The sequence below is a fragment of the Acomys russatus genome, chromosome 21 (genome assembly GCF_903995435.1).
Source record: "Acomys russatus chromosome 21, mAcoRus1.1, whole genome shotgun sequence".
Lineage (NCBI taxonomy): Eukaryota > Metazoa > Chordata > Mammalia > Rodentia > Muridae > Acomys > Acomys russatus.
In genome coordinates this window covers 24000472-24013430 of record NC_067157.1, presented here as the reverse complement: position 1 = coordinate 24013430, position 12959 = coordinate 24000472, and the positions used below count along the sequence as shown (strand labels likewise).

The 12959-nt window shown below is 39.6% G+C and overlaps 1 protein-coding gene across 1 annotated transcript in view; it reads right to left on the bottom strand.

The window, feature by feature from the left end:
- Positions 1-6300: 6300 nt before the first annotated feature.
- The window catches only part of Rnf217 (ring finger protein 217), a 103667-nt gene continuing 97008 nt past the window's right edge, over positions 6301-12959 (bottom strand). Inside the window, exons 5-6 of the mRNA XM_051164625.1 lie at positions 8527-8598; positions 6301-7178 (exon numbers count right to left, since the gene is read on the bottom strand). Coding sequence (XP_051020582.1) covers positions 7105-7178; positions 8527-8598 — 146 coding nt within the window. The 3' untranslated portion in view covers positions 6301-7104. The remainder of the gene's footprint in view (positions 7179-8526; positions 8599-12959) is intronic.

Genomic DNA, 12959 nt, shown 5'->3' with positions numbered 1-12959 from the left:
ATACGAGGATGACTGGTCACTGCTGACACACACATCAGGCTGCCTGGTGCGTGCTACATACACACACTATGCCTCTGACTTTCATCGCAGAACCAACTATTAAAGAGTGGGGGAGGAGGGAGAAACAAATAAAGATATTACATAAAACTAAAGTAGACCTGGTCCATTCATACACATCACTGTGGACTGAGGAGGAGATGGAGCAAATCCCACCCACCCGGGAACTAAGGGGTCAATGGCCCTACCTCGGTGCCTTTCAATTTTCATAAAAATCTGTACCAAATTGTTTCTGCTTTGGCAAAAGGTGTCTAAATATGCATGTATATTTATAACCATTTACTATTCTAAATTTCATACAAAAATAAGGTTTCCACAAGGCTTAGTAAAGTTTTCAAAATATCATCTAAAGAAATTTAATTACAATGAAAATGACCAATAAATATTAGTTATTGAGGAGCTACCATATGCGACTTTACAGATGGGCATTAGGAAAAGGATTTGCATTCAGCCAATGAAAAGTAAGGATAGTGTGTCTAGAATTTCCCTGTAAAGAAACAAAGCATGCTACATTTCTATAGGCTGAACATTAGATATGTGCATCAGATAAATGCTAGTTGTCCTGAAACAATATATTTAGATATGGAGAAAGCAATGCTAATAAAAAGCTCTGGTAATCTAAAGAATCTAACTAAAATAGTTAGACAACTGCCCTAGCTAGCCACAAGAAGAACCCTTGACATTGGCAGGGACCAACGACTACAGCACAGCCAGCTACAAGGAAAACCTGAAAGGACATTGTTTTTGCAATTCCTGGGGTCACTGAACGCCCAAGTGTGACTCTCTGACCTTTTCTGTCACATGGTAAAACTACATTAAATACATCTTGCGTATTATGTAAATACGCTTGGCTTATGTGTAAATTAATTAAAGTGTTAGTGTTCAAATGGCAAGCTGAGTCTCTAGAATAGGGCCGATCCTGGTCATAGTTAAGGTGATGTGCTTTAGATTAGCAAAGCATCTAACAACCACCACAGGACTTGAACTGATAGCTGCAGCAAACATACAGTTGCTACTCTATTCAAATCCACCCTAAGCTCAAGCTAGAGGACGTTTTTACGTACAGACCAATAATTGTAACGATAAACTACTTTGGGTGAAAGATAAACTACTTTGAATCAGACTGCATGGACTGCATGAATGTCTACGTGCTTTTTGTCCAGTCAATATGCAGGCACTGCATTGAGCTCCCGATGGTCACGGATTTATGAAGTTTGGCTCTACAGTATTATTAACCTCCACCTCCCACCTCCCCCCGCCCCCCAATCCAATTGGCATCTCATTTGTTTGACTTACTTGGCAGAGAGCTAGGAAGAGTTCCTCAGCTCTTACCAAGAGTCAGGAAGTGTCCCAGGCACTCTGGGCCCATTGCAGTTAACAACAAAAAGGATAAAATGACACTTACTACTAGACATAGGTCACCTGGTTTCAGCACTGAATTTCATGGCATTACACTGAATGGTTAAGACAATTTATTCCTCACTTGGCCAAGATGAGGAGGGGAGGAGACTGCAGAAGTAAAAAGCTAAGGAAAGCAACAGGTCCGTGATGTTGAGATCCACAGCTACTGCTATACACACAAGGGAGAATAGAGTGATAGCATATGACTCACACCTGAAAAACAGAAACATAGTCTTTCTAGTAATGATTCTACATAATCTAATAAACTGCCGAATGCCTTTTAGAGACATAAAGAAATGACCCTCAAAAGGGTATTGGCTAATAATACTTCAAGTATTTTTCAAAAAGATAATTTTTGCATTTTAAGTGATTATTCTTGAAACAGTCACTTCTTTAGCCAAAAGATAAGCATATAATTTCTAATACGCATGATTACATGCTTGCCCAACTGACAACATGTATAAGGACATATAAGGTATGTGACATATTAAGGCTTTAGCTCATCAGCAGATAGACAATGACAACAGCCTCACAGGGCTGTGACTGTGCTCATAGGGTCTGGATAGCATAAACTAAAGCTGAAGACTCACAAAGTGATACATAGAAGTCCCAAACAGCCCATGGCTTTGAAATCAGCCTTAGTTGTGCACTCAAAGGAATAGTTACAGGGGAGTCTCATTAGTTGATTTGTGTCAAAAGAGTAACATTTCACAATCTTAAGTACTCTTTCAGGTTTGGAATGCCTTTTTGTTTAGATAACACTGTTTCTGTACAAGTGTCTTAGTTTTATTGATATGATCATTGCAGAGACATATTTTACTATGTGATCTTCGCAGTTAGTGTCCACAACTGTAGTAAAGTGTATAATTAAGTTACAATGTGAAAACAAAATGTGTTCCAGCTATTCTAGTTATTGTGTTTCTAGTCAAGATTTTTTTGTACAGAATTCATGAACTATGAAAATATAGTTAAATACAATTAAAGCTCTCAGTAGAAATTAGTATCTTAACCAGACTCAAGTACAGTTATTATGAAGCGTCAGTATCTGCTATGAGTTCTAAAGGTAGCAAGGCTGTTGCTAATAAACAAGTTTCCCCCCAGGATTACCAAATTTTAGGAACAGCTTTATACCTGAGTACTTTACACTCAAATTTTAACATGTAAAAATGCTTTACATAAAGGAATCAACTTGTGATTCCATAATAATCTGAAGAATTTGAGCACATTTGCTGACATGAGTCTACCCTTGCCGCTGAAAAGCACACATCGCTTTTGTTTTACCAATTAATTATATAAATGGTACACACACCAGAAAGGGCTTCAGTTTTAAGGCTAATGATTATAGCAGGCATTAACATAAAGCAGTAGTGGGGACAGACTTCAACCACTGACATGGAAGGATTCACATTAAGGCCTGTGTGCAGCTTGGTTATAAAATTAACATGTAAAGTGGCTCATGACATAGATTTTGTAGTTTTGGATTTATATGCCACGTAATATTACTTTAGGCAACTAACTTTTCTATAACAACCATAACAATAGGCATTATAAAAATCTGATGTTAAAACAATCTCATCTGTTCGGTAAGGGAGATGCACAGGTATCTGAGAAAAGCCAGAAACACAGGCTCCAAAGACCACAGTAAGCGTCTCTCCCCATCTGCCTCACCTCTTCCCTGGGGGCGACAGAGGTGTGGACAAAAACACGGGTGGAACTAACATAGGGACAGACAGTGTACTACAAAGTGTGGAGTATTATGAAAACACTGGGCCATGTATCTGGGCAGTGAAATTAAAAGACAAAGACTCAGGTAGGGTCCTGAGACTGAGACAGTATTAGAGTTGGGTATTTCCCGAAGGGTACTACTGAATCTTGACCTCACAGCAGAGTGGAGAGGGGAGGGGAGGGAAGGGAAGTGGAGTGGAAGCAGGGAAGGGAGGGGGAGGGGAGGGAAAGGAAGCGGAGTGGAAGCAGGGAGAGGAGGGGAGGGGGAGGGAGAGGGAGAGGGAAGACCATGTTGTAACATGTCTGCTATTAAGTTGTCTTTGATTGTTTTCCTATCTGTTCTTGTAGAAGACAGGAAGTGGCCAAGTGCTGGACCATAAAGGTGGGGAGAGGATGTTGCTTGTGTTATGGATTTTGACCCCTTTCCTTTTTACTCCTACCTTTCATAAATCAATGGTTTAGACAGTGTGACAGACACTATTCCTTTGGCTTGAGTACTAAAGTTAAAAGGAAGCAATGCAAACACTGACTTACCTTTTTCAGACTGTCGAAAATACAGATTATTGCAGATTTTGCTCTCTTTTAAATTTCAGCAAGGTATTTGGCTAATCTTTCAAGGAAGAAGTTTCCCAAAAAGAAGATGTGCTTTAAAATTGGGCACTCTATGTTGTTTGCTCACAAATAGAGTCTTGTTTTTATGGTCTTATTTTCTGACTATGTCTTAAAAATCTTTATTACAAATATTTTTTGTAAAAATAAAAATCAGAATCCCATGGAAATGGTCATAGTAGGTGACAAAATATATGGACACATAAGATTCTTAGTTTGTGATAATGAAGACCATCTTGTTTCCCATTCAATGGAAGAGGGAGTCAGTTAAAACACAGCTCTCAGTAGAGTAGGCAGTAATTTTCAAATGGATATAAACACTGTGGAAAGGTATTTTTCTAGTATTTAAAAACTTGAAAAGAAGTCACAGCAAAGGATGTCATTCTATTTATAGGAAACTAACACACAAGGGTGCACACATGCACACATACAGACACACACTTATTTGTACATTTGAAGGAAGCATCTAGAAGGACAAATATGAGGCCATTGATAGTTACCCCAAGAGAAGAAGGGGTAGATAGGCAGAGGACCTTGTGTTTTATAGTTCTAGATGGTGTGATTTTACACAGAAACATATATATATATATGTATATATTTACAATGCTAACATATAAAGACAAGCCACGGATAAAGACACTTAACATGTATACTTCATTTTGTAAAGGAGCTTTCAGAATTTATTCTAAACGTTACAACTGTTCTATTTTCAAAGTTGGCACTTACATAGAAACACATTTTTTTTTTAATTTTTTAACTCTTTTAAAGATTTGTGAGACTTACTAAAATATTCACAAATAATTACTTTTAAGTTACTACCTTGGAAAGGACACGTGTGTATCTGGTTGTAGGTTCTTTTAAAAGAGAAATATGCATACATTTATTTTATAGATCTATGCACTTACACACAAGAAGCCTGCACAGCGCAGTGTGCGCCCTCCCAACTTCTGATGAAACAACCTCTCCTGGTAACAAATAACCACTTTGTAACTCACATATTGGAAATTTTTTTTCAAATCATATAAAAATATCTGTAAAAGCTAAGTTATTTAAAGAATAGAATAAAAATCCCTGAGTAGACCAAAGACAACAGGCAAAGCAACCCAAGAATACAGACAATCTCAGACCCAAGAGCCTCTGTTCACTCAGGTGGTGTGCATGACCATGGCATGTTACTAATGACATACAGCTGTACGCACACAGTGTACACAGACAGATCCATCTTACCCACATCTAGCCAAACTGATAACCAAGTCCAGGAAAGACGAATTTCTAAAAATTAAGCATTTTTTACAGCAGAGACATGCATTTGGGTGAGAAGTTCTCATCCCTTTGGTCTAAGACTAGAACACCTTAAGCGGTTCAGCAAACACTTGCCAGATGGCTGGCTGAAGGCACAGGAAGATGAATCTGTGAAACCAGAGGCCACTGCTCCTCCCTTGCACCATGGTCTAGAAACGTAATCAGTGCCACACGCTCTCTTCATCAGAAACTCACTATTTAGCAGGAAGCTGTCCGGCTTCTCTCTATCACTCAGAAGGAATACAAGCATGCTAGCTTAGACATGGACCATTCTTCGCAGGTGTGAACTTTTTAAAGTGAAACACAAGGGTAAGAAGTTCTTACACCTTGACATCTGACGCCATGAAATAGCCATATAAATGTGCATGTTATCATACAGTCGACTTCAAGTCAAACACGCACTTACAGCAAGTAGCTAATTTTGAGAATTTAGAGATGAACAGAAGCCTTAGGCTTCTTAGCACTTCTTTTTTTTTTTCTTGATAAACTTTATGATAAAAGCCAGGGAATAGAGCTATTTACTTAAATTCCATTTTCTTATTCTCAAAGACTTCTCATCTCAAAAGAACTTCATGAAAATATTTTCTTCTCCAAAAGCAGTTTATGTTTTGATGAAACTATGTACATAAAAGGCTGTTTTCAAGTTATCTCTCTCTATGAGGAGACATCAGCGAAGTATACATCTGAGTAGTAAACACAGGCAAAAATCCTTCAAAGCTAGTGTTTATTTTTGTAAAACCTTGGAGACAAATTTAAAAAAGAGAAAAGAAGTAGAACATTAAATAATTTTTAAAAACTTGACCTAAAGCAGAATTAACTAGTATTATAAGGTGGTAATTAAATAATGAGCAGAATGGGAATTAAATTAAAAGTTTAAGCAGTTTTCTTCAAAGCAAGAGAAATTCTTTATTAAATTTTCCCAGGAGGGCTTTTTGTCAGGATAAAGTACATATGTCAAAATCCAAGGAATCTGAAAAGATCAAGTGTTGGAAACTTGGGGACTTTCTAAAACCATCCTTTCAGTTTTGTCAGTTTACAAAATTTGGTTCATCTTGGAGTGACATCACATAAATCTCTCTATCTGTGTGTGTGTGTGTGTGTGTGTGTGTGTGTGTGTGTGTGTGTGAGAGAGAGAGAGAGAGAGAGAGAGAGAGAGAGAGAGAGAGAGAGAGAGAGAGAGAGAGAGAGAGAGAGAGAGAGACCATAGAAAGAGCAAGAAACAGACAGGGTTACCATGGAAACGACCTGTTGTTGACGTTGGCTTTAATTCAGTACATTACCAAGTTAGGCCCACAAACATAACCATCACTGAACAGTTGTATAAAAGTAGACATAGAAACTGACAAGCACACGGTTGTGGAGCCTGGTTTAGCACGTGTTTATATACACACATTCACATCCTTATACATACGCACCAGTAACTCACGGTTCGTCTCACTAATTTAGTTTCATTAATTCCCTTCTGGGTGCTGAGATTTTTTTTTTTAAAAAGCAAGTACAATATCCAAAGAACAAAAGAATGATACCATTTGGGCTACAGACGACAACATGTGCATTTGGTGAACTCTGATTTATCTTCTGAAAAGTGGCTTTGTTTGCTGAGACAGACAGGACTTCAGCTTTGTTTACCAGTGTCACTGACAGCCTGGCAGGAAGCACAGGTCCAGACAGTCCAGATAACACTCCGGTGAGGTGTCCTCAAGACACACGAGGATACCCTGGTCTCAAAATAGTTTCTTCCAAGAACCACGAAGGTCAGAGTTATGATACAAATGTCTATAATTAATGAAAGTGACCATTTTTTTTAAAAGCAGCAATTTGTTTAAGGAAAGGACAGGACACCATGTTGGGAGTGCACCGTAGCTAGAGGCACTGTGGCCTGCAGAGAAGCACAGGAGACAAGATGGCAGAAGTTCCCCTAGGTGTTTAAAGGATCCGACTCACAGACGGTGTACCATCCTGCACGGCTCCTCCTGGTACCGGCTGACGTCATGTGAAATCCTCTGTGGATTACCAGTGCATACCTGTCCGTGATCGCTTTCTCTGTTTTTTACAAAGGCAATATATAGGAAATACAAACAAACCTAGGGATGAAAAAAATAAAGGCAATTAGGGAGGAAAGTGCTGAGGTATGTGTGTGTGTGTGTATGTGTGTGTGTGTGTGTGTGTGTGTATGTGTGTGTGTGTACAGATAACATCTACATACATTATATATGTATATATATTTGAAATTTCCCAATTTTACTTATGTGCAAACTATTTACAACAATAATTATTAACATTTTTTATAAGATGTTATTCTTTCTACTTCTCTGTAGTACTCTTTGTCCCCTTTATCACTCTCAGTCACACAAGCTCTAATAAAAAGCAACGTCTTCTAGCAAACCAGCTAGCTTTGTGTTGATGTCTTTATGGTCGTGGTCCTATACTTTGCGCACTATGATATTCATTTCATTATCAGTCAGTATATATAACATCTTGTTTAAGAACATAAACGTGGGACTGGAGAGATGGCTCAGAGATGAAGAACACTCCCTGCTCTTCCAAAGGTCCCGAGTTCAATTCTGAGCAACCACATGGTGGCTCACAACCGTATGTAATGAGACCTTGTGCCTTCTTCTGGCATGCAGGCCAACATGCCGGCAAAACACTGTATACGTAATAAATAAATCCAAAACAAAACAAAAAAACAAACAAACAAAAAAAAACACTCAGGAGGCAGAGGCAGGTGGATCGCTGTGAGTTCGAAGCCAGCTTGGTCTACAAAGCGAGTCCAGCACAGCCAAGGCTACACTGAGAGACCCTGTCTCGAAAAACAAAACAAAACAAAAGAGTATACAGCTCCAAGTTCTAACTATTTTGAGATCTTTGAGACTAGATTCCCTCTACTTGAGAGAACAGATAATAATGTGTATTTAAAGGTCCCAACGGACTCCAGTGACTTGACTGTGAGGTACGTTGGAATGTTATCCTACACATTCATTACCTATAAAGAGAAGGTTCCCTGGGGAAAATCATTTAATTCAGCAAAAGCATCCCAGAACATGTTAGCCAGAACATCTAAGTTTGAGTTTCCTCAGCAGTGCTTCTTATAGTGCGGCCTGTGGGCTAGGCTAACAGCATTAGCAGCATCTGGGGACTTTTTAGAGACATAAATCCATGGGCCCAGCCACCACACTGATCCAGCAATGTGTGTCTTCACACTTGGCTACATCATGCACAGTCTGGAAACTACTCCTTTAATATGTATGTCTATATGTTAAAGAGCCTCATCAACACATCCTGTAGGAAACATTTCCTCTGCGTGGCTGTTTGACGCACGGCACAGAGCAGAAACCACACTCCCTGACAGACTCGTACCGTAACATATACACCCAATGCCTCTACTGCCACGGGAGAATTCTAATCTCAAGTAAGCCACGTGTTTCTTACCGATTACAACCGCGATGGCCCCTAGTGCCAATCCCAAAACTAGGATGAGAGGCGCAATGAAGAGCTTTCCGGCTGAAAAACAGAGGTAAAGAATTTAAAGGGTCTCAGCGCTGAGTTCCAAGCAATGGCAGTAATTCTTAAAGAAGTACAGTTACAATGAAAGGCAAGGGAAGAACTGATACCCACTTGTAACCTACCACTGAAGTTTAAGTACACAGTGCCACAAAGCCCTGGGCATATGCCAAAACATCCATAAGTCATTTATTCCTCATGACCAAAAGATTATAATCTTTCATACTGGCATGCTTTGTTCTTTCTGCTTGTCTTTTAGATTTCTTCTACTTTCAATGTTCGAGCATTGGAAGAATAAGAATTCAGTGACATAGTCTAGCATGCAGCGGACAGTCTACTGAGCTCACAATGTTGGAGAGCTGGTAGGGACCACAGACTGTATCTGACCAGGCCCATGCCTAAGCGAAATGCTTTATTTACTTCCTAGGCAAAGGGGCAAATCCTATGACCACCTAATAGACTCAACTCCAAATGGCATGCCTCAAGACAACTGCTAGAGAAAGCTGCCGTTGAATAAATAATGTGCTGGAAGTTATTCAAGTGAATCATCGAAACAAACTTTAAAAGGAAGCACTCTGCGAAGTCTCAGTGCTGGGAGGAACGTCACACTCGGCAGCACCAGTGGCTTCTCTTCTGAATGAATAACTGATCTGCGATGATAATCACCATTGCCACATGTAACTGCAGCCCAGAAGCCACCAGTGGAATCCCCATGGCTTTGAAAGGCACGGACAGACAAAACCGGGACAGTTACTCGTGCCCTTGTCACTGTGCTGCAATTGCTGGACACTTGGCATAGCTTTACAGCGAGTGTGAAAGGGAGGAAAAGTCCACGGTAGTCACACAGCTAGCTAAGAATCACACAGCAATCCCATTCTCTAAGTTACGAGTAGTGACCGAGGATAGCGACGGCACAAGAAAAGATGACCAACTCAGCCACTGGTTGGGAGTTTGGCAGGGAAAAAAGAAAAAAAAAAAACCAAACTTTTTAATTCCTTGAAAATAGTTTTTCGTACTCGATGACTAGATATGGAAAAAGTTTTAAATATAAAACTTAACAAAATAGTTTAATATCTACTAAGCGTAGACGTGAATCTTTTGTCAGTGTAATAACACATTGCCCACTTTTGTCAGTGTAACAACACATTGCCCACTTTTGTCAGTGTAATAACACATTGCCCAATCACGAGTTTTGGGTTTTTTGTTTTTGTTTTTTTTGCTTTACACCGATGACAAAACTCAGTCAAGCAGGACTAAATCTCACAGCTGCTTGTGCGCAGTAGCTCTGGGCTCCAGCGTCTACAACACAGTATATCGAGGTTTATATATTTTAAGGGTCTGGTTTTCTTTCCCCAGCCCCTGCACATGGCAGTTTCTTTAGTTATATTTCCTCTTAAAGTATCCATCAAGACACTTTCTTCACAGCGGCAGAACACAACTGCCAAGTGACAGCACCGACTTTCCCTTCCCTGTACGTCAGGGAATTCAAGGAGCAATAAGCTTGACCATGTAGGGCGTGGTTAGGTCTACTTCTCAAGACTGCTTTGACTGGGGTCAGCATGCTTACTCTTATTCCAAGGACAATAACAATAAGAATTCTCTTACAACACCATTTTCAATAGTCAAATATAATTTTCACATCTATAAGCTGTATCTTATTTAAATATTTCAAATTTAAAATGTGATTTAATTTTCTGCTATTACAATAAGCCGTTGATTGTCTGTCTAGATGTACTGTTTTGCTGGCTTACTCTTTTAGGTAGCCTATGTTGGGCCTGATGCTTCAATCCCTGAGCCTTTGCCTCCCAAGTGCAGACTTCAGTCTGCTCGATTTGATTTACAGTTTTAAGGTGTCCATATTATTATCACAATTAATTTCCTCTTTCGCTCCTTACCCTTGCCTTTAAAACAAGGCCTGGTGTTATAGCCCAGGTTGGTTTTGAACTCATGTCCTCCTGCTTCAGGGTCAGCATGCTTCCAGAGCACACTGGGCCTCTCGGTGGGCATTATCATGCCACGATAGCTTTACATTTTTGAAAATAACTGTTTAAGGATTTCAATGCTTTCTGTAGAGCATACACGGTCAACACTGAATATTAATAGCAACTGTATATTAATCAGTAGTTCAGAATAACTCATTTTATAATTTAAAATTTTATGATGGTACGTATTTTTAATGTGAAGTCTTTTAATTCTGGTTTCAGCTTCTTTTTACCTGTTTGTTTGTTTGTTTTGAGACAGAGTCATGCTAAAGCTGGCCTCTAATTCACTACACAGCCCAATGGCCTCCAAACTCACAGTCATCTTGTATCCAACTCCACTGTGCTGGGATTATGGGTAGGCACCACCGTGCCTGCTATTTAATTTTACTTGATATGCACAGGTGTTTTGCTCACATGTATGTCTGTGCACCATGTATGTGCAATGCCCATAGACACCAGTAGAGGGCAAGGGATCCTCTGGAACTGGAGTCACAGACACATCTAGCTGAACCCAGGTCTATGGCTGCTATGAACTGAGCCCAGAGCCTCTGCAAGAGCTTTTAGTTGCTGAACCATCTCTCTAGACCCCTGTTTCTTTTATTTAAATTGACTATTTTTTCAAAAGAACTTTTCGAGGAGACTCCATTTCCCTTGTTCATACAATTTGAGTGCTATTAAGCGATAAGAAAAGAGTTATTCTTAAGGAGCTGGAGAGATGGCTCAGAAGTTAAGAGCACTGACTGCTCTTCCAGAGGTCTTGAGTTCAATTCCCAGCAACCACATGGTGGCTCACAACCATCTATAATGTGATCTGATGCCCTCTTCTGTCCTGCAGGTGTTGTATACAGGCAGAGTACTGTATGCATAATAATAAATACATAAATCTTTTTAAAAAAGAATTATTCTTTTTTTTTTTTTTAAGGTTTTTGAGACAGGGTTTCTCTGTGTAACAGTCCTGGCCATCCTGGACTTGCTTTTGTAAACTAGGTTGGCCTCGAACTCACTTCTACCAGTTGGGTTCTGAGGCCCACATGCATGCCTTGGCATATACACATGAATGCCAGTGAACACATACACAGAGTAAATAAACACATGTAATTAAATTTTTTGGGAAACACTTGAAAGTACCACTTCTTGAATAGTCTGCCTGTTTCCTAGATGGCCTTTATCATCCTGAAGTGCCGGGGAGTGCTGGCTGCCTGTGGTGCAGAGAACAAAGACCAAGTTCTCCATGCTGGGCTGTGACTGGCAGGCAAGCGCCTGCCTGCTCTGCCTCTGGCCGAGGACACTTCAAGGTACTAACACATGAGGTAATATACATGAAGGCTAGCTATAATCCAGATCCCCTCTCTTATGGCAGGAGTGGTCCATTTTCCTGTTTTAGTTGGATAAGAGAGGTGGGGACCCCTCCAATGGGGTGCAGTGTCTAAATTGTGTTGTCAAGCTGACAAATGAACTAACAATCAAAACCAATTAGAGATAGCTGTGCTTGGAGGCTGGAACATGTTTGGGAGGGAAACTTACTCTAAGCCAGCTGCTCCTTATGGTGTCGGGTTTACCTTGGCTTAATTGTATGTAAACGTGTGTTGTATACACATACGTCTGAATACGAGATGGGCCACCTGTGTGTACACACAAACACACACATACATAAATTTAATTAAAAAATAAAATAGAGATACAACCAAAGTGTTATTAGACAAGTTAGGCAGAAAATAGCTTCCCTCAGTAAGGAGGCCTAGACAGAAAAACAAAAAGAGTAATTAAAAAAAGAAAAGGAAAGGAAAGGAAAGAAAAAGGATTGGTCAAAGCAAAGGTCATTTAGAATAAAGATTGCACTGGAACTGGAAGAAGGAAGGACAGGAGAGATGAGATCTTTGGTCTGAGCTTGTTCTCCACAGATAGATTTGCAGATGCTCACAACTGCAATCTTCCCTCATGGCATGACTCTTACAAATACTCCTTACATATCGTAGCTATCCTCAAAGTCCATAGAAGCAACAAGTAAATACTGGTTTTACCATTGTAATTTTTACCTAACAAGCAAATAAAGGAACAGACGATACTAGAAGTTATTAAAATCAACTGGCTACTGGATGGTATTGATTCTGCAAAAGTATGTTTAATTAAAACTCAGCTGAGGTTTTTTTGTTTATTATTATTTTTTTAATAATGACCACATTTGGTTTCAGGGGGTGGCCATGCTAGTTTCCACTGACTGAAACATACTTAAAAATGAAGAGTCTGCATTGCAGATCTATTTTAACTACCAACTTTTTCTAGATCGGCCATCATGATTCCTGACAGATGAGTGACTCACAACAGTGAAGTGGCCGAGGAGAGCCACAGAGACATTCTTATGAACAAGACAAAGCATGT